Source organism: Oncorhynchus mykiss, chromosome 11 (genome assembly GCF_057628025.1).
Source record: "Oncorhynchus mykiss isolate SJ-2025 chromosome 11, ASM5762802v1, whole genome shotgun sequence".
In the NCBI taxonomy this organism is placed as follows: domain Eukaryota; kingdom Metazoa; phylum Chordata; class Actinopteri; order Salmoniformes; family Salmonidae; genus Oncorhynchus; species Oncorhynchus mykiss.
Genome location: NC_143032.1, coordinates 85,040,001 through 85,060,000, shown reverse-complemented (window position 1 = coordinate 85,060,000; position 20,000 = coordinate 85,040,001). Strand labels below are relative to the sequence as shown.

Below are 20,000 nucleotides of genomic sequence, written 5' to 3'. Positions count from 1 at the left end.
CCAGGTCTCTGACCTCCTCCCTATAGGCTGTCTCGTCATTGTCGGTGATCAAGCCTACCACTGTTGTGTCGTCAGCAAACTTAATGATGGTGTTGGAGTCGTGCCTGGCCATGCAGTCGTGGGTGAACAGGGAGTAAAGGAGGGGACTGAGCGCGCACCCCAGGGGAGCTCCAGTGTTGAGGATCAGCGTGGCAGATGTGTTGCTACCTACCCTCACCACCTGGGGGCGGCCTGTTAGGAAGTCCAGGATCCAGTTGCAGAGGGAGGTATTTAGTCCCAGTTTCCCAGGTGGGAAAGGGCAGTGTGGAGTGCAACTCTGTGGATACACGTGGCATCTCCATCATTAACCAATCCAACTCTGTGGATACACGTGGCGTCTCCATCATTAACCAATCCAACTCTGTGGATACACGTGGAGTCTATTTTGGTTTGGTCAGGGCGTGAGTTGGGGTGGGTATTCTATGTTCTATGTTGTGTAGTTCTATGTTTTGGCCGGGTAGGGTTCTCAATCAGGGACAGCTGTGTATCTTTGCCTCTGATTGAGAACCATACTTAGGCAGACCTTTTTCCCACCTGTGTTTGTGGGAAGTTGACTTTGTTTAGGGCACATAGCCTTTAGCTTCACGGTTTGTTTTTTGTTGTGTTTATTGTTTTGTTCCGCGTTTTTTTTTCCAAATAAAAAGAGCAATGTACTCTCACCACGCTGCACCTTCTTCCTTTAACGGCCGTGACAGACACAGTAGACTTGTTTTTACATCGATCATAAGTAGTTGTTCCAATACATCAAAGAGAGACAGATAGACACACACACAGAGAGAGACTGGGATAGTGAGAAACAGAGAGAGAGGGACAGAGAGAGAGGGACAGATAGACACACACACAGAGAGAGACTGGGATAGTGAGAAACAGAGAGAGAGGGACAGAGAGAGAGGGACAGATAGACACACACACACAGAGAGACTGGGATAGTGAGAAACAGAGAGAGAGGGACAGAGAGAGAGGGACAGATAGACACACACACACAGAGAGACTGGGATAGTGAGAAACAGAGAGAGAGGGACAGAGAGAGAGGGACAGATAGACACACACACACACAGAGACTGGGATAGTGAGAAACAGAGAGAGAGAGACAGAGAGAGAGGGACAGAGAGAGAGGGACAGATAGACACACACACAGAGAGACTGGGATAGTGAGAAACAGAGAGAGAGAGACAGAGAGAGAGGGACAGAGAGAGAGGGACAGATAGACACACACATAGAGACTGAGAGAGTGAGAAACAGAGAGAGAGAGAGAGAGAGAGAGAGAGAAAGAGAGAGGGACAGATAGACACACACATAGAGACTGAGAGAGTGAGAAACAGAGAGACAGACACACACAGAGACTGGGATAGTGAGAAACAGAGAGAGAGAGACACAGAGAGAGGGACAGATAGACACACACACACAGAGACTGGGATAGTGAGAAACAGAGAGAGAGAGACACAGAGAGAGGGACAGATAGAGAGAGACACAGATAGAGAGAGACACAGAGAGAGAGAGAGAGAGAGAGAGAGACAGACAGACAGAGAGAGAGACAGACAGAGACACAGAGAGAGAGAGACACACAGAGAGAAAGAGAGAGAGAGTGAGACAGAAGCACAGAGAGTGACACACACACACACAGAGGACTGTGGTGTTCCTCTCTCTCGGCATGCCTAATTAAAGGGTGCTGTAGTGCCGGCAGCACCAGCAGCAGGAGCACTGAGATGAAGAGTGTCCCTCTTTCTGGGAGCAGGAGGATATTCCAGGAGCCATGAGGCGCTGCGCGCTAGCCCCCACCGACCAGCCACCCCGACCCTCCACTATAGTGACAGAGCTGTGGGAATGGTCCAGCAGACGCTGGATTTATCCCAAATATAACCCTATTCCCTAAACTGTGCACTACTTCTGACCAAAGCCTCATGGACCCAGGTCAACAGTAGTGCACTCTACAGGGGATAGGCTGCCATTTGGCACTCAGTGTCTTGATGTGCCCTATTGACCACGGCTAGTCGACGCTGGGACACTCTGACAAGTTATTTCCAAACCCTCCGACTCGCCTTGTTGGTTGTTTGTCTGTTTGTTGTTTATTTTAAAAACCCTAACATTTCCATGGTTACCAGACAGGTTTTCTGTGGATATTTGGGTGACGGCTGAGGGCTGTAGGGTCTGTACTGTAGGGTCTGTATCTACTGTAGGGTCTGTATCTACTGTAGGGTCTGTATCTACTGAATCTACTGTATCTACTGTAGGGTCGTGTATCTACTGTAAGGTCTGTATCTACTGTAGGGTCTGTATATACTGTAGGGTCTGTATCTACTGTATCTACTGTAGGGTCTGTATCTACTGTAGGGTCTGTATCTACTGTAAGGTCTGTATCTACTGTATCTACTGTAGGCTCTGTATCTACTGTATCTTCTGTAAGGTCTGTATCTACTGTAGGGCCTGTATCTACTGTAGTGTCTGTATCTACTGTAGGGTCTGTATCTACTGTATGTTCTGTATCTACTGTATCTACTGTAGGGTCTGTATCTACTGTAAGGTCTGTATCTACTGAATGCATTTTATCTACTGTATCTACTGTATCGACTGTAGGGTCTGTATCTACTGTAGGGTCTGAATCTACTGTATCTGCTGTAAAGTCTGTATCTACTGTAGGGTCTGTATCTACTGTATCTACTGTAGGGTCTGTATCTACTGTAGGGTCTGTATCTACTGTAAGGTCTGTATCTACTGAATGCATTGTATCTACTGTAGGGTCTGTATCTACTGTATCTACTGTAGGGTCTGTATCTACTGTAAGGTCTGTACCTACTGTAGGGTCTGTATCTACTGTAGGGTCTGTATCTACTGTATCTACTGAAGGGTCTGTATCTACTGTAGGGTCTGTACCTACTGTAGGGTCTGTATCTACTGTAGGGTCTGTATCTACTGTAGGGTCTGTATCTACTGTATCTACTGAAGGGTCTGTATCTATTGTAAGGTCTGTATCTACTGGAGGGTCTGTATCTACTGTAAGGTCTCTACTGTAGGGTCTGTATCTACTGTATCTACTGTAAGGTCTGTATCTACTGTAGGGTCTGTATCTACTGTAAGGTCTGTATCTACTGTGTCTACTGTAGGGTCTGTATCTACTGTAGGGTCTGTATCTACTGTATCTACTGTATCTACTGTAGGGTCTGTATCTACTCTATCTACTGTAGGGTCTGTATCTACTGTAAGGTTTGTATCTACTGTAGGGTCTGTATCTACTGTATCTACTGTAGGCTCTGTATCTACTGTATCTTCTGTAGGGTCTGTATCTACTGTATCTACTGTATCTTCTGTAGGCTCTGTATCTACTGTATCTACTGTAGGGTCTGTATCTACTGTAAGGTCTGTATCTACTGGAGCGTCTGTATCTACTCTATCTACTGTAGGGTCTGTTTCTACTGTAAGGTCTGTATCTACTGTAGGTTCTGTATCTACTGTATCTACTGTAGGCTCTGTATCTACTGTAGGGTCTGTATCTACTGTATCTACTGTAGGGTCTGTATCTACTGTATCTACTGTATCTACTGTCTTGTCTGTATCTACTGTAGGGTATGTATCTACTGTATCTACTGTATCTACTGTAGGGTCTGTATCTACTGTAGGGTCTGTATCTACTGTAGTGTCTGTATCTACTGTATCCACTGTATCTACTGTAGGGTCTGTATCTACTGTATCTACTGTATCTACTGTAGGGTCTGTATCTACTGTAAGGTCTGTACCTACTGTAGGGTCTGTATCTACTGTATCTACTGTATCTACTGTAGGGTTACTTAGCCGTACGTCTCCAGGGGAAGAGTTCAATTAAATTAAATTCAAATAAAATTTACAAAAATTGTCACATGCGCCAAATACAACAGGTGTAGAACTTAGAGTGAAATTCGTACCTACAAGCCCTTAACCAACAATGCAGTTTAAAAACAAAATGCAGGTAAGAAAGTACTTACTAAAATAAACTGAAGTAGAAAATAAATAAATAAAAAATAAGAAAATAATAAAAATAACTCATAATGAAAGAGCAACAATAAAATAACAGTTGTGAGGCTATATGGAGGGGTTACCGGTGCAGAGTCAATGTTCGGCGGCACAGGTTAGACGAGGTAATTGTTGTGATACGTACACGTAGAGAGAGATTCTAGGCGTATACACATATCTCCCTCTGACTTGTTCTTCAACATGATCCTCTACTAGAAGTACGTAGCTTCACTTTGTAGTTCTGACTGACATGATCAACAGCCTAATGCTATTAAGACTTTGTAGGAGACACATACCCCTAGCTGTGACATCCTTTCCCGTCATTATCACCTGGTTGTTCCTGGTGACATCACCTGGTTGTTCCTGGTGATATCACCTGGTTGTTCCTGGTGATATCACCTGGTTGTTCCTGGTTGTTCCTGGTGATATCACCTGGTTGTTCCTGGTGCTATCACCTGGTTGTTCCTAGTGATATCAACTGGTTGTTCCTGGTGATATCACCTGGTTGTTCCTAGTGATAGCACCTGGTTGTTCCTGGTGACATCACCTGGTTGTTCCTGGTGATATCACCTGGTTGTTCCTGGTTGTTCCTGGTGATATCACCTGGTTGTTCCTGGTGCTATCACCTGGTTGTTCCTAGTGATATCAACTGGTTGTTCCTGGTGATATCACCTGGTTGTTCCTAGTGACATCACCTGGTTGTTCCTAGTGATATCACTAATATCACCTGTTTGTTCCTAGTGATATCACCTGGTTGTTCCTAGTGATATCACTAATATCACCTGGTTGTTCCTAGTGATTCACCTGGTTGTTCCTAGTGATATCAACTGGTTGTTCCTGGTGATATCACCTGGTTGTTCCTAGTGATAGCACCTGGTTGTTCCTGGTGACATCACCTGGTTGTTCCTGGTGATATCACCTGGTTGTTCCTGGTTGTTCCTGGTGATATCACCTGGTTGTTCCTGGTGCTATCACCTGGTTGTTCCTAGTGATATCAACTGGTTGTTCCTGGTGATATCACCTGGTTGTTCCTAGTGATATCACCTGGTTGTTCCTAGTGACATCACCTGGTTGTTCCTAGTGATATCACTAATATCACCTGTTTGTTCCTAGTGATATCACCTGGTTGTTCCTAGTGATATCACTAATATCACCTGGTTGTTCCTAGTGATTCACCTGGTTGTTCCTAGTGATATCACCTGCTTGTTCCTAGTGATATCACCTGGTTGTTCCTAGTGATATCACCTTGTTGTTCATCGTGATATCACCTGGTTGTTCCTAGTGATATTACCTGGTTGTTCCTAGTTACATCGCCTTGTTTTTTAGTATGTGTTGTAGTAGTGCTCTGTATGGGTCCACATGAAATATGATTAAAGAGATTACCTTTGATTATTATTTATCTTTCAGTGGTAATCTTATGCAATGTCCCACCCTCTACCAGGAAAATCTGTGATGGCAAACTGCTTTTGAAGACCGACGTTTAAAGTATTTAATTGACAGGGCATTGGCCTCTACCGTCCTCTCTGGTTGAGTGCCGGGCTAGGAGAGTACTCTAAGTAATTGGGCACTTCTGAAATCAGCCACAAAGACTCAAGTGGGCACAACACTTTTCTGTGTGTTTGTGTGTGTGTCTGTTTGTGTGTGTGTGTGTGTGTGTCACATTTTTTTTTAGGTGCAAAACATTACCTAATTGTGTGCTTCATCATTTTTTCTAACAGTTGAAAGAGTATGGAGTGGTGCTTTCTATCCCTCCTACGGTAACTGGACACTTGATCAGTTAAACATGTTTCAGCCATAAATTCTCCTATAGGGTGTCTTTTTGGGACACATGATACTAAAGCAATCCAGGACAAGGAAAACCCTAAGTCCCATAGGGGACCCTATTTCCTATTTATACTACTGCCCTATGCTCTATGTAGTGCACTACTCTATACTACTGCCCTATGCTCTATGTAGTGCACTATTTTATACTACTGCCCTATTCTCTATTTATACTACTGCCCTATGCTCTATATAGTGCACTACTCTATACTACTGCCCTATGCTCTATGTAGTGCACTATTTTATACTACTGCCCTATTTCCTATATAGTGCACTACTCAATACTACAGCCCTATTCTCTATTTATACTACTGCCCTATGCTCTATATAGTGCACTACTCTATACTACTGCCCTATGCTCTATGTAGTGCACTACTCTATACTACTGCCCTATTCTCTATTTATACTACTGCCCTATTGCCTATAGAGTGCACTACTCTATACTACAGCCCTATTCTCTATTTATACTACTGCCCTATTGCCTATAGAGTGCACTACTCTATACTACTGCCCTATTCTCTATTTATACTACTGCCCTATTGCCTATATAGTGCACTACTCTATACTACAGCCCTATTCTCTATTTATACTACTGCCCTATTGCCTATAGAGTGCACTACTCTATACTACTGCCCTATGCTCTATATAGTGCACTACTCTATACTACTGCCCTATGCTCTATGTAGTGCACTACTCTATACTACTGCCCTATTCTCTATTTATACTACTGCCCTATTGCCTATAGAGTGCACTACTCTATACTACAGCCCTATTCTCTATTTATACTACTGCCCTATTCTCTATTTATACTACTGCCCTATGCTCTATATAGTGCACTACTCTATACTACTGCCCTATGCTCTATGTAGTGCACTATTTTATACTACTGCCCTATTTCCTATATAGTGCACTACTCAATACTACAGCCCTATTCTCTATTTATACTACTGCCCTATGCTCTATATAGTGCACTACTCTATACTACTGCCCTATGCTCTATGTAGTGCACTACTCTATACTACTGCCCTATTCTCTATTTATACTACTGCCCTATTGCCTATAGAGTGCACTACTCTATACTACAGCCCTATTCTCTATTTATACTACTGCCCTATTGCCTATAGAGTGCACTACTCTATACTACTGCCCTATTCTCTATTTATACTACTGCCCTATTGCCTATATAGTGCACTACTCTATACTACAGCCCTATTCTCTATTTATACTACTGCCCTATTGCCTATAGAGTGCACTACTCTATACTACTGCCCTATGCTCTATATAGTGCACTACTCTATACTACTGCCCTATGCTCTATGTAGTGCACTACTCTATACTACTGCCCTATTCTCTATTTATACTACTGCCCTATTGCCTATAGAGTGCACTACTCTATACTACAGCCCTATTCTCTATTTATACTACTGCCCTATTGCCTATAGAGTGCACTACTCTATACTACTGCCCTATTCTCTATATAGTGCATTACTCAATATTACAGCCCTATTCTCTATTTATACTACTGCCCTATTGCCTATATAGTGCACTACTCTATACTACAGCCCTATTCTCTATTTATACTACTGCCCTATTGCCTATATAGTGCATTACTCAATACTACAGCCCTATTCTCTATTTATACTACTGCCCTATTGCCTATATAGTGCACTACTCTATACTACAGCCCTATTCTCTATTTATACTACTGCCCTATTGCCTATATAGTGCACTACTCTATACTACAGCCCTATTCTCTATTTATACTACTGCCCTATTGCCTATATAGTGCACTACTCTATACTACAGCCCTATTCTCTATTTATACTACTGCCCTATTGCCTATATAGTGCACTACTCTATACTACAGCCCTATTCTCTATTTATACTACTGCCCTATTGCCTATAGAGTGCACTACTCTATACTACTGCCCTATGCTCTATATAGTGCACTACTCTATACTACTGCCCTATGCTCTATGTAGTGCACTACTATATACTACTGCCCTATTCTCTATGTAGTGCACAATTTTATACTACTGCCCTATTCTCTATGTAGGGCACTACTTTATACTACTGCCCTATTCCCTATATAGTGCACTACTTTATACTACAGCCTTATTCCCTATATAGTGCACTACTCTATACTACTGCCCTATGCTCTATATAGTGCACTACTCTATACTACTTTCCTATTCTGTATATAGTGCACTACTTTATACTACAGCCCTTTCTCTATTTATACTACTGCCCTATTGCCTATAGAGTGCACTACTTTATACTACAGCCTTATTCCCTATATAGTGCACTACTTTATACTACTGCCCTATTCCCTATATAGTGCACTACTTTATACTACAGCCCTATTCCCTATATAGTGCACTACTTTATACTACAGCCCTATTCCCTATATAGTGCACTACTTTATACTACAGCCTTATTCCCTATATAGTGCACTACTTTATACTACTGCCCTATTCCCTATATAGTGCACTACTTTATACTACAGCCCTATTCCCTATATAGTGCACTACTTTATACTACAGCCCTACTCCCTATATAGTGCACTACTTTATACTACAGCCCTGGTATAAAGAGCATTTGGAAAGAATTCAGACCCCTTGACTTTTTCAATTTTTTGTTATGTTACAGGCTTATTCTAAAATGTATCAATCTACACACAATACCCCATAATGACATCACAATACCTCATAATGACATCACAATACCCCATAATGACATCACAATACCCCATAATGACATCGCAATACCTCATAATGATATCACAATACCCCATAATGACATCACAATACCCCATAATGACATCGCAATACCCCATAATGACATCACAATACCCCATAATGATATCGCAATACCCCATAATGATATTGCAATACCCCATAATGACATCACAATACCCCATAATGACATCACAATACCCCATAATGACATCACAATACCCCATAATGACATTTTTTTTACCTTTATTTAACTAGGCAAGTCAGTTAAGAACAAATTCTTATTTTCAATGAAATGACCGGATGTGCCCAGTGGGATGCTCCATTTCCACGTTGAAATGACCGGATGTGCCCAGTGGGATGCTCCATTTCCACGTTGAAATGACCGGATGTGCCCAGTGGGATGCTCCATTTCCACTCCAGCTTTAAGAAAAAAGTCATTTGTCAATTGTATTGTGAACATTATTTTATTAAACAGTCTCCTTTGTATGTAGTTGTAGTCTTGTTGAAATGGGTTGAGGAGTAACACTGGTTCATGTCTTCTGGTCTTGTTGAAACTGGTTGAGGAGTAACACTGGTTCATGTCTTCTGGTCTTGTTGAAATGGGTTGAGGAGCAACACTGGTTCATGTCTTCTGGTCTTGTTGAAACTGGTTGAGGAGTAACAACTGGTTCCTTCACGTTGATCTCTTCCAGTTGTTATCATGTGTGCGGGAGCTGACATGGTCCGAGACATCATGCTAGCTGCTTATCGACGGAGGCTCACTAATGGCAGCTACATCTTCTTCAACATCGAACTCTTCAACTCCACATCTTATGGTAACACTACTCCCAGCCCTACATATATACACTACATATATTACTGAACCGAAATATAAATGCAACGAATTAAAGTGTTGGTCCCATGTTTCACAAGCTGGAAATGAATATATGTTCCATACGCAAAAACAAATAAAATGTTGTGCACAAATTTGTTTACATCCCTGTTAGTGAGTATTTCTAATTTGCCAAGATAATCCATTCACCTGCCAGGTGTGTCATATCAAGAAGCTGATAAAACAGCATGGTCTTTTACACAGGTGCACCTTGTGCTGGGGACAAAAAAAAAAAAAAGAGGCCATGCTAAAATGTGCAGTTTTGTCACACAACACAATGCCTCTTATGTCTCGAGTTTTGATGGTGGGGTGGCAGGTAGCCTAGCTAGTTTAAATGTAGTTGGCTAAGGTGACTTCAGCTGTACACAGTGATGGTGGGGTGGCAGGTAGCCTAGCGGTTAGAGCGTTGGGTCAATAATCAAAAGGTCTGCTCGTTCAAATTCCAGACCTACATACCATATACATCTGTAGGTCCAGACCTGCATACCATATACATCTGTAGGTCCAGACCTGCATACCATGTACATCTGTAGGTCCAGACCTACATACCATATACATCTGTAGGTCCAGACCTGCATACCATATACATCTGTAGGTCCAGTCCTGCATACCATGTACATCTGCAGGTCCAGACCTGCATACCATATACATCTGTAGGTCCAGACCTGCATACCATGTACATCTGCAGGTCCAGACCTGCATACCATGTACATCTGTAGGTCCAGACCTGCATACCATATACATCTGTAGGTCCAGACCTGCATACCATATACATCTGCAGGTCCAGACCTGCATACCATATACATCTGTAGGTCCAGACCTGCATACCATATACATCTGTAGGTCCAGACCTGCATACCATATACATCTGTAGGTCCAGACCTGCATACCATATACATCTGTAGGTCCAGACCTGCATACCATATACATCTGTAGGTCCAGACCTGCATACCATATACATCTGTAGGTCCAGACCTGCATACCATATACATCTGTAGGTCCAGACCTGCATACCATATACATCTGTAGGTCCAGACCTGCATACCATGTACATCTGTAGGTCCAGACCTGCATACCATGTACATCTGTAGGTCCAGACCTGCATACCATATACATCTGTAGGTCCAGTCCTGCATACCATATACATCTGTAGGTCCAGACCTGCATACCATGTACATCTGTAGGTCCAGACCTGCATACCCTGTACATCTGTAGGTCCAGACCTGCATACCATATACATCTGTAGGTCCAGACCTGCATACCATATACATCTGTAGGTCCAGACCTGCATACCATATACATCTGTAGGTCCAGACCTGCATACCATATACATCTGTAGGTCCAGTCCTGCATACCATATACATCTGTAGGTCCAGACCTGCATACCATGTACATCTGTAGGTCCAGACCTGCATACCCTGTACATCTGTAGGTCCAGACCTGCATACCATATACATCTGTAGGTCCAGACCTGCATACTATATACATCTGTAGGTCCAGACCTGCATACCATATACATCTGTAGGTCCAGACCTGCATACCATATACATCTGTAGGTCCAGACCTGCATACCATGTACATCTGTAGGTCCAGACCTGCATACCATATACATCTGTAGGTCCAGTCCTGCATACCATGTACATCTGTAGGTCCAGACCTGCATACCATATACATCTGTAGGTCCAGACCTGCATACCATGTACATCTGTAGGTCCAGACCTGCATACCATATACATCTGAAGGTCCAGTCCTGCATACCATATACATCTGTAGGTCCAGACCTGCATACCATATACATCTGTAGGTCCAGTCCTGCATACCATGTACATCTGTAGGTCCAGACCTGCATACCATGTACATCTGTAGGTCCAGACCTGCATACCATGTACATCTGTAGTTTCAGACCTGCATACCATATACATCTGTAGGTCCAGACCTGCATACCATATACATCTGTATGTCCAGACCTGCATACCATATACATCTGTAGGTCCAGACCTGCATACCATATACATCTGTAGGTCCAGACCTGCATACCATGTACATCTGTAGGTCCAGACCTGCATACTATATACATCTGTAGGTCCAGACCTGCATACCATGTACATCTGTAGGTCCAGACCTGCATACCATATACATCTGTAGGTCCAGACCTGCATACCATATACATCTGTAGGTCCAGACCTGCATACCATATACATATGTAGGTCCAGACCTGCATACCATATACATCTGTAGGTCCAGACCTGCATACCATATACATCTGTAGGTCCAGACCTGCATACCATATACATCTGTAGGTCCAGACCTGCATACCATATACATCTGTAGGTCCAGACCTGCATACCATATACATCTGTAGGTCCAGACCTGCATACCATATACATATGTAGGTCCAGACCTGCATACCATATACATCTGTAGGTCCAGACCTGCATACCATATACATCTGCAGGTCCAGACCTTCATACCATATACATCTGTATGTCCAGTCCTGCATACCATATACATCTGTAGGTCCAGACCTGCATACCATATACATCTGTAGGTCCAGACCTGCATACCATATACATCTGTAGGTCCAGACCTGCATACCATATACATCTGTAGGTCCAGACCTGCATACCATGTACATCTGTAGGTCCAGACCTGCATAGCATGTACATCTGTAGGTCCAGACCTGCATACCATATACATCTGTAGGTCCAGACCTGCATACCATGTACATCTGTAGGTCCAGACCTGCATACCATGTACATCTGTAGGTCCAGACCTGCATACCATATACATCTGTAGGTCCAGACCTGCATACCATATACATCTGTATGTCCAGACCTGCATACCATATACATCTGTAGGTCCAGACCTGCATACCATATACATCTGTAGGTCCAGACCTGCATACCATGTACATCTGTAGGTCCAGACCTGCATACTATATACATCTGTAGGTCCAGACCTGCATACCATGTACATCTGTAGGTCCAGACCTGCATACCATATACATCTGTAGGTCCAGACCTGCATACCATATACATCTGTAGGTCCAGACCTGCATACCATATACATATGTAGGTCCAGACCTGCATACCATATACATCTGTAGGTCCAGACCTGCATACCATATACATCTGTAGGTCCAGACCTGCATACCATATACATCTGTAGGTCCAGACCTGCATACCATATACATCTGTAGGTCCAGACCTGCATACCATATACATATGTAGGTCCAGACCTGCATACCATATACATATGTAGGTCCAGACCTGCATACCATATACATCTGTAGGTCCAGACCTGCATACCATATACATCTGCAGGTCCAGACCTTCATACCATATACATCTGTATGTCCAGTCCTGCATACCATGTACATCTGTAGGTCCAGACCTGCATACCACGTACATCTGTAGGTCCAGTCCTGCATACCATATACATCTGTAGGTCCAGACCTGCATACCATGTACATCTGTAGGTCCAGACCTGCATACCATGTACATCTGTAGGTCCAGACCTGCATACCATATACATCTGTAGGTCCAGACCTGCATACCATATACATCTGTAGGTCCAGACCTGCATACCATATACATATGTAGGTCCAGACCTGCATACCATATACATCTGTAGGTCCAGACCTGCATACCATATACATCTGTAGGTCCAGTCCTGCATACCATATACATCTGTAGGTCCAGACCTGCATACCATATACATATGTAGGTCCAGACCTGCATACCATATACATATGTAGGTCCAGACCTGCATACCATATACATCTGTAGGTCCAGACCTGCATACCATATACATCTGTAGGTCCAGACCTGCATACCATATACATCTGTAGGTCCAGACCTGCATACCATGTACATATGTAGGTCCAGACCTGCATACCATATACATCTGTAGGTCCAGACCTGCATACCATATACATCTGTAGGTCCAGACCTGCATACCATATACATCTGTAGGTCCAGACCTGCATACCATATACATATGTAGGTCCAGACCTGCATACCATATACATCTGTAGGTCCAGACCTGCATACCATGTACATCTGTAGGTCCAGACCTGCATAGCATGTACATCTGTAGGTCCAGACCTGCATACCATATACATCTGTAGGTCCAGACCTGCATACCATGTACATCTGTAGGTCCAGACCTGCATACCATGTACATCTGTAGTTTCAGACCTGCATACCATATACATCTGTAGGTCCAGACCTGCATACCATATACATCTGTATGTCCAGACCTGCATACCATATACATCTGTAGGTCCAGACCTGCATACCATATACATCTGTAGGTCCAGACCTGCATACCATGTACATCTGTAGGTCCAGACCTGCATACTATATACATCTGTAGGTCCAGACCTGCATACCATGTACATCTGTAGGTCCAGACCTGCATACCATATACATCTGTAGGTCCAGACCTGCATACCATATACATCTGTAGGTCCAGACCTGCATACCATATACATATGTAGGTCCAGACCTGCATACCATATACATCTGTAGGTCCAGACCTGCATACCATATACATCTGTAGGTCCAGACCTGCATACCATATACATCTGTAGGTCCAGACCTGCATACCATATACATCTGTAGGTCCAGACCTGCATACCATATACATCTGTAGGTCCAGACCTGCATACCATATACATATGTAGGTCCAGACCTGCATACCATATACATCTGTAGGTCCAGACCTGCATACCATATACATCTGCAGGTCCAGACCTTCATACCATATACATCTGTATGTCCAGTCCTGCATACCATATACATCTGTAGGTCCAGACCTGCATACCATATACATCTGTAGGTCCAGACCTGCATACCATATACATCTGTAGGTCCAGACCTGCATACCATATACATCTGTAGGTCCAGACCTGCATACCATGTACATCTGTAGGTCCAGACCTGCATAGCATGTACATCTGTAGGTCCAGACCTGCATACCATATACATCTGTAGGTCCAGACCTGCATACCATGTACATCTGTAGGTCCAGACCTGCATACCATGTACATCTGTAGGTCCAGACCTGCATACCATATACATCTGTAGGTCCAGACCTGCATACCATATACATCTGTATGTCCAGACCTGCATACCATATACATCTGTAGGTCCAGACCTGCATACCATATACATCTGTAGGTCCAGACCTGCATACCATGTACATCTGTAGGTCCAGACCTGCATACTATATACATCTGTAGGTCCAGACCTGCATACCATGTACATCTGTAGGTCCAGACCTGCATACCATATACATCTGTAGGTCCAGACCTGCATACCATATACATCTGTAGGTCCAGACCTGCATACCATATACATATGTAGGTCCAGACCTGCATACCATATACATCTGTAGGTCCAGACCTGCATACCATATACATCTGTAGGTCCAGACCTGCATACCATATACATCTGTAGGTCCAGACCTGCATACCATATACATCTGTAGGTCCAGACCTGCATACCATATACATCTGTAGGTCCAGACCTGCATACCATATACATATGTAGGTCCAGACCTGCATACCATATACATCTGTAGGTCCAGACCTGCATACCATATACATCTGCAGGTCCAGACCTTCATACCATATACATCTGTATGTCCAGTCCTGCATACCATGTACATCTGTAGGTCCAGACCTGCATACCACGTACATCTGTAGGTCCAGTCCTGCATACCATATACATCTGTAGGTCCAGACCTGCATACCATGTACATCTGCAGGTCCAGACCTGCATACCATATACATCTGTAGGTCCAGACCTGCATACCATATACATCTGTAGGTCCAGACCTGCATACCATATACATATTTAGGTCCAGACCTGCATACCATATACATCTGTAGGTCCAGACCTGCATACCATGTACATCTGTAGGTCCAGACCTGCATACCATATACATCTGTAGGTCCAGACCTGCATACCATGTACATCTGTAGGTCCAGACCTGCATACCATGTACATCTGTAGGTCCAGACCTGCATACCACGTACATCTGTAGGTCCAGTCCTGCATACCATATACATCTGTAGGTCCAGTCCTGCATACCATATACATCTGTAGGTCCAGACCTGCATACCATATACATATGTAGGTCCAGTCCTGCATACCATATTCATCTGTAGGTCCAGACCTGCATACCATATTCATCTGTAGGTCCAGACCTGCATACCATGTACATCTGTAGGTCCAGTCCTGCATACCATATTCATCTGTAGGTCCAGACCTGCATACCATGTACATCTGTAGGTCCAGTGTTGCACTGCATGGTGACAGACATTAGTAGATAAACATTTCAGCATGTTAGCAATTTCACCACTTTTTTCTCTCTCCTCGTATGGTCTCCTAGGCAACGGCTCGTGGAAGCGAGGGGATAAGCACGACAGTGAGGCGCGACAAGCGTACTCTGCCCTCAACACGGTCACGCTGCTCCGGACGGTCAAACCAGAGTTTGAGAACTTCTCTCTAGAGGTCAAGAGGTCCATTCAGAAGGCTGGCCTACCGGACTGTGACGACTGTGACAACGTACGTAAGTCTACCCTGCCCCGTGTGGCTCCGATGGTAGAGCGTGGTGCTTGGTGCAACGCCACGGTCACTACTGTATGTCTGAAAAAATGTGAAAGAAGATAGAGCTAAACCCTCAGTGAAGACTGTGACTGTGTCCGGAAAATAGTTTTAGCGATTGGCAGGCCGCATGGCAGGCCGAATGGCAGGCCGCATGGCAGGCCGCATGGCAGGCCGGATGGCAGGCCGCATGGCAGGCCGCATGGCAGGCCGAATGGCAGGCCGCATGGCAGGCCGAATGGCAGGCCGCATGGCAGGCCGCATGGCAGGACGAATGGCAGGCCGCATGGCAGGCCGCATGGCAGGACGAATGGCAGGCCGCATGGCATGCTGAATGGCAGGCCACAACAGTTAGCCAAGAGTCTTGATCAGCCAAATTGATTGACGTTTATTGAGGTGATCAGCTGAATTGATTGATGTTTATTGAGGTGATCAACTGAATTGATTCACGTTTATGAGGTGAGAGACATGGCAAGTGCTAGCTTGGTCCTGGAGCTGTGGAAAAGCATATTTTGACTGACTTTTCTTCCGCTTTCTTAGTTGATATTTTGTCTTGTTGAGGACAGTCCTAACGTGTTGTCTTGTTGAGGGCAGTCCTAATGTGTTGTCTTGTTGAGGACAGTCCTAACGTGTTGTCTTGTTGAGGACAGTCCTAATGTGTTGTCTTGTTGAGGACAGTCGTAATGTGTTGTCTTGTTGAGGACAGTCCTAACGTGTTGTCTTGTTGAGGACAGTCCTAATGTGTTGTCTTGTTGAGGACAGTCCTAATGTGTTGTCTTGTTGAAGACAGCCCTAGCATGTTGTCTTGTTGAGGACAGTCCTAATGTGTTGTCTTGTTGAGGACAGTCCTAATGTGTTGTCTTGTTGAGGACAGTCCTAGCATGTTGTCTTGTTGAGGACAGTCCTAACGTGTTGTCTTGTTGAGGACAGTCCTAATGTGTTGTCTTGTTGAGGACAGTCCTAATGTGTTGTCTTGTTGAGGACAGTCCTAACGTGTTGTCTTGTTGAGGACAGTCCTAATGTGTTGTCTTGTTGAGGACAGTCCTAATGTGTTGTCTTGTTGAAGACAGCCCTAGCATGTTGTCTTGTTGAGGACAGTCCTAACGTGTTGTCTTGTTGAGGACAGTCCTAATATGTTGTCTTGTTGAGGACAGTCCTAATGTGTTGTCTTGTTGAAGACAGTCCTAATGTCTTGTCTCGTTGAGGACAGTCCTAATGTGTTGTCTTGTTGAAGACAGTCCTAATGTGTTGTCTTGTTGAGGACAGTCCTAACGTGTTGTCTTGTTGAGGACAGTCCTAATGTGTTGTCTTGTTGAGGACAGTCCTAATGTGTTGTCTTGTTGAGGACAGTCCTAATGTGTTGTCTTGTTGAAGACAGTCCTAGCATGTTGTCTTGTTGAGGACAGTCCTAGCATGTTGTCTTGTTGAGGACAGTCCTAACGTGTTGTCTTATTGAGGACAGTCCTAATGTGTTGTCTTGTTGAGGACAGTCCTAATGTGTTGTCTTGTTGAGGACAGTCCTAACGTGTTGTCTTGTTGAGGACAGTCCTAATGTGTTGTCTTGTTGAGGACAGTCCTAATGTGTTGTCTTGTTGAAGACAGCCCTAGCATGTTGTCTTGTTGAGGACAGTCCTAACGTGTTGTCTTGTTGAGGACCGTCCTAATGTGTTGTCTTGTTGAGGACAGTCCTAATGTGTTGTCTTGTTGAGGACAGTCCTAATGTGTTGTCTTGTTGAGGACAGTCCTAGCATGTTGTCTTGTTGAGGACAGTCCTAGCATGTTGTCTTGTTGAGGACAGTCCTAACGTGTTGTCTTGTTGAGGACAGTCCTAATGTGTTGTCTTGTTGAGGACAGTCCTAATGTGTTGTCTTGTTGAGGACAGTCCTAACGTGTTGTCTTGTTGAGGACAGTCCTAATGTGTTGTCTTGTTGAGGACAGTCCTAATGTGTTGTCTTGTTGAAGACAGCCCTAGCATGTTGTCTTGTTGAGGACAGTCCTAACGTGTTGTCTTGTTGAGGACAGTCCTAATATGTTGTCTTGTTGAGGACAGTCCTAATGTGTTGTCTTGTTGAGGACAGTCCTAATGTCTTGTCTCGTTGAGGACAGTCCTAATGTGTTGTCTTGTTGAAGACAGTCCTAATGTGTTGTCTTGTTGAGGACAGTCCTAACGTGTTGTCTTGTTGAGGACAGTCCTAATGTGTTGTCTTGTTGAGGACAGTCCTAATGTGTTGTCTTGTTGAGGACAGTCCTAATGTGTTGTCTTGTTGAAGACAGTCCTAGCATGTTGTCTTGTTGAAGACAGTCCTAATGTGTTGTCTTGTTGAGGACAGTCCCAACGTGTTGTCTTGTTGAGGACAGTCCTAATGTGTTGTCTTGTTGAGGACAGTCCTAATGTGTTGTCTTGTTGAGGACAGTCCTAATGTGTTGTCTTATTGAGGACAGTCCTAACGTGTTGTCTTGTTGAAGACAGTCCTAATGTGTTGTCTTGTTGAGGACAGTCCTAATGTGTTGTCTTGTTGAGGACAGTCCTAATGTGTTGTCTTGTTGAGGACAGTCCTAATGTTTTGTCTTGTTGAGGACAGTCCTAATGTGTTGTCTTGTTGAAGACAGTCCTAATGTGTTGTCTTGTTGAGGACAGTCCTAATGTGTTGTCTTGTTGAAGACAGTCCTAATGTGTTGTCTTGTTGAAGACAGTCCTAATGTGTTGTCTTGTTGAGGACAGTCCTAATGTGTTGTCTTGTTGAAGACAGTCCTAATGTGTTGTCTTGTTGAGGACAGTCCTAACGTGTTGTCTTGTTGAAGACAGTCCTAATGTGTTGTCTTGTTGAGGACAGTCCTAATGTGTTGTCTTGTTGAAGACAGTCCTAATGTGTTGTCTTGTTGAGGACAGTCCTAATGTGTTGTCTTGTTGAGGGCAGTCCTAATGTGTTGTCTTGTTGAGGACAATTCTAATGTGTTGTCTTGTTGAAGACAGTCCTAATGTGTTGTCTTGTTGAGGACAGTCCTAACGTGTTGTCTTGTTGAGGACAGTCCTAATGTGGGAACTGGAACACATTGTCGTACACGTCAATCCAGAGCATCCCAAACATGCTCAATGGCTGACATATCTGGTGAGTATGCAGGTCATGGAAGAACTGGGACATTCTCAGCTGCCAGGAATTGTGCACAGATCCTTTGCAACATGGTCTCATGCTGAAACATGAAGTGATGGTCGTGGATGAATGGCACGATAATGGGCCTCAGGATCTCATCACGGTCTCTCTGTGCATTCAAATTTCCATCGATAAAATGCAATTGTGTTCGTTGCCCGTAGCTTATGCCTGCCCATACCATAACCCCACAGCCACCATGGGGCACTCTGTTCACAACGTTGGAATCAGCAAACCGCTCGCCCACACAATGCGAAACACATGATCTGCTGTTGTGAGGTCGGTTGGACAGACTGCCGATTTCTCTAAAACAATGTTGGAGGCGGCTTATGGTAGAGAAATTAACATTACAACAGCTTTGGTGGATCTTCCTGAAGTCAGCATGTCAATTGCACTCTCCTTCAAAATTTGAGAAATCTGTGGCATTTTAGAGTGGCCTTTTATTGTCCCCAACACAAGGTGCACCTGTGTAATGATCATGCTGTTTCATCAGCATCTTGATATGCCACACCTGTCAGGTGGACGTTCTCTATGTTCCCACTCTTTATACACAACTCCAGTTGAGGTTTAGGTCTTAGAGAATGTTTTGAACCAAATGCTTTTCATTTTAAATGTATACTGAACCAATATATATATACGCAACATTTAAAGTGTCGGTCATTATCTTGGCAAAGGAGAAATACTCACTCTCAGGGATGTAAACATATTGCGCACAAATTTGGAGAGAAATAAGCTTTTTTTTGCGTATGGAACATTTCTGGTATCTTTTATTTCAGCTCATGGA

General features: G+C 43.9%; 1 protein-coding gene across 2 annotated transcripts in view; it reads left to right on the top strand.

The window, feature by feature from the left end:
* Positions 1 to 20,000, top strand: part of LOC100136308 (atrial natriuretic peptide receptor 3) — an 88,187-nt gene that overhangs the window by 18,421 nt on the left and 49,766 nt on the right. For both annotated transcript variants that reach the window (XM_036936535.2, XM_036936534.2), the window contains exons 2-3: positions 9,275 to 9,397; positions 15,853 to 16,028. In XM_036936535.2, the coding sequence (XP_036792430.2) occupies positions 9,275 to 9,397; positions 15,853 to 16,028 (299 nt within the window). The remainder of the gene's footprint in view (positions 1 to 9,274; positions 9,398 to 15,852; positions 16,029 to 20,000) is intronic.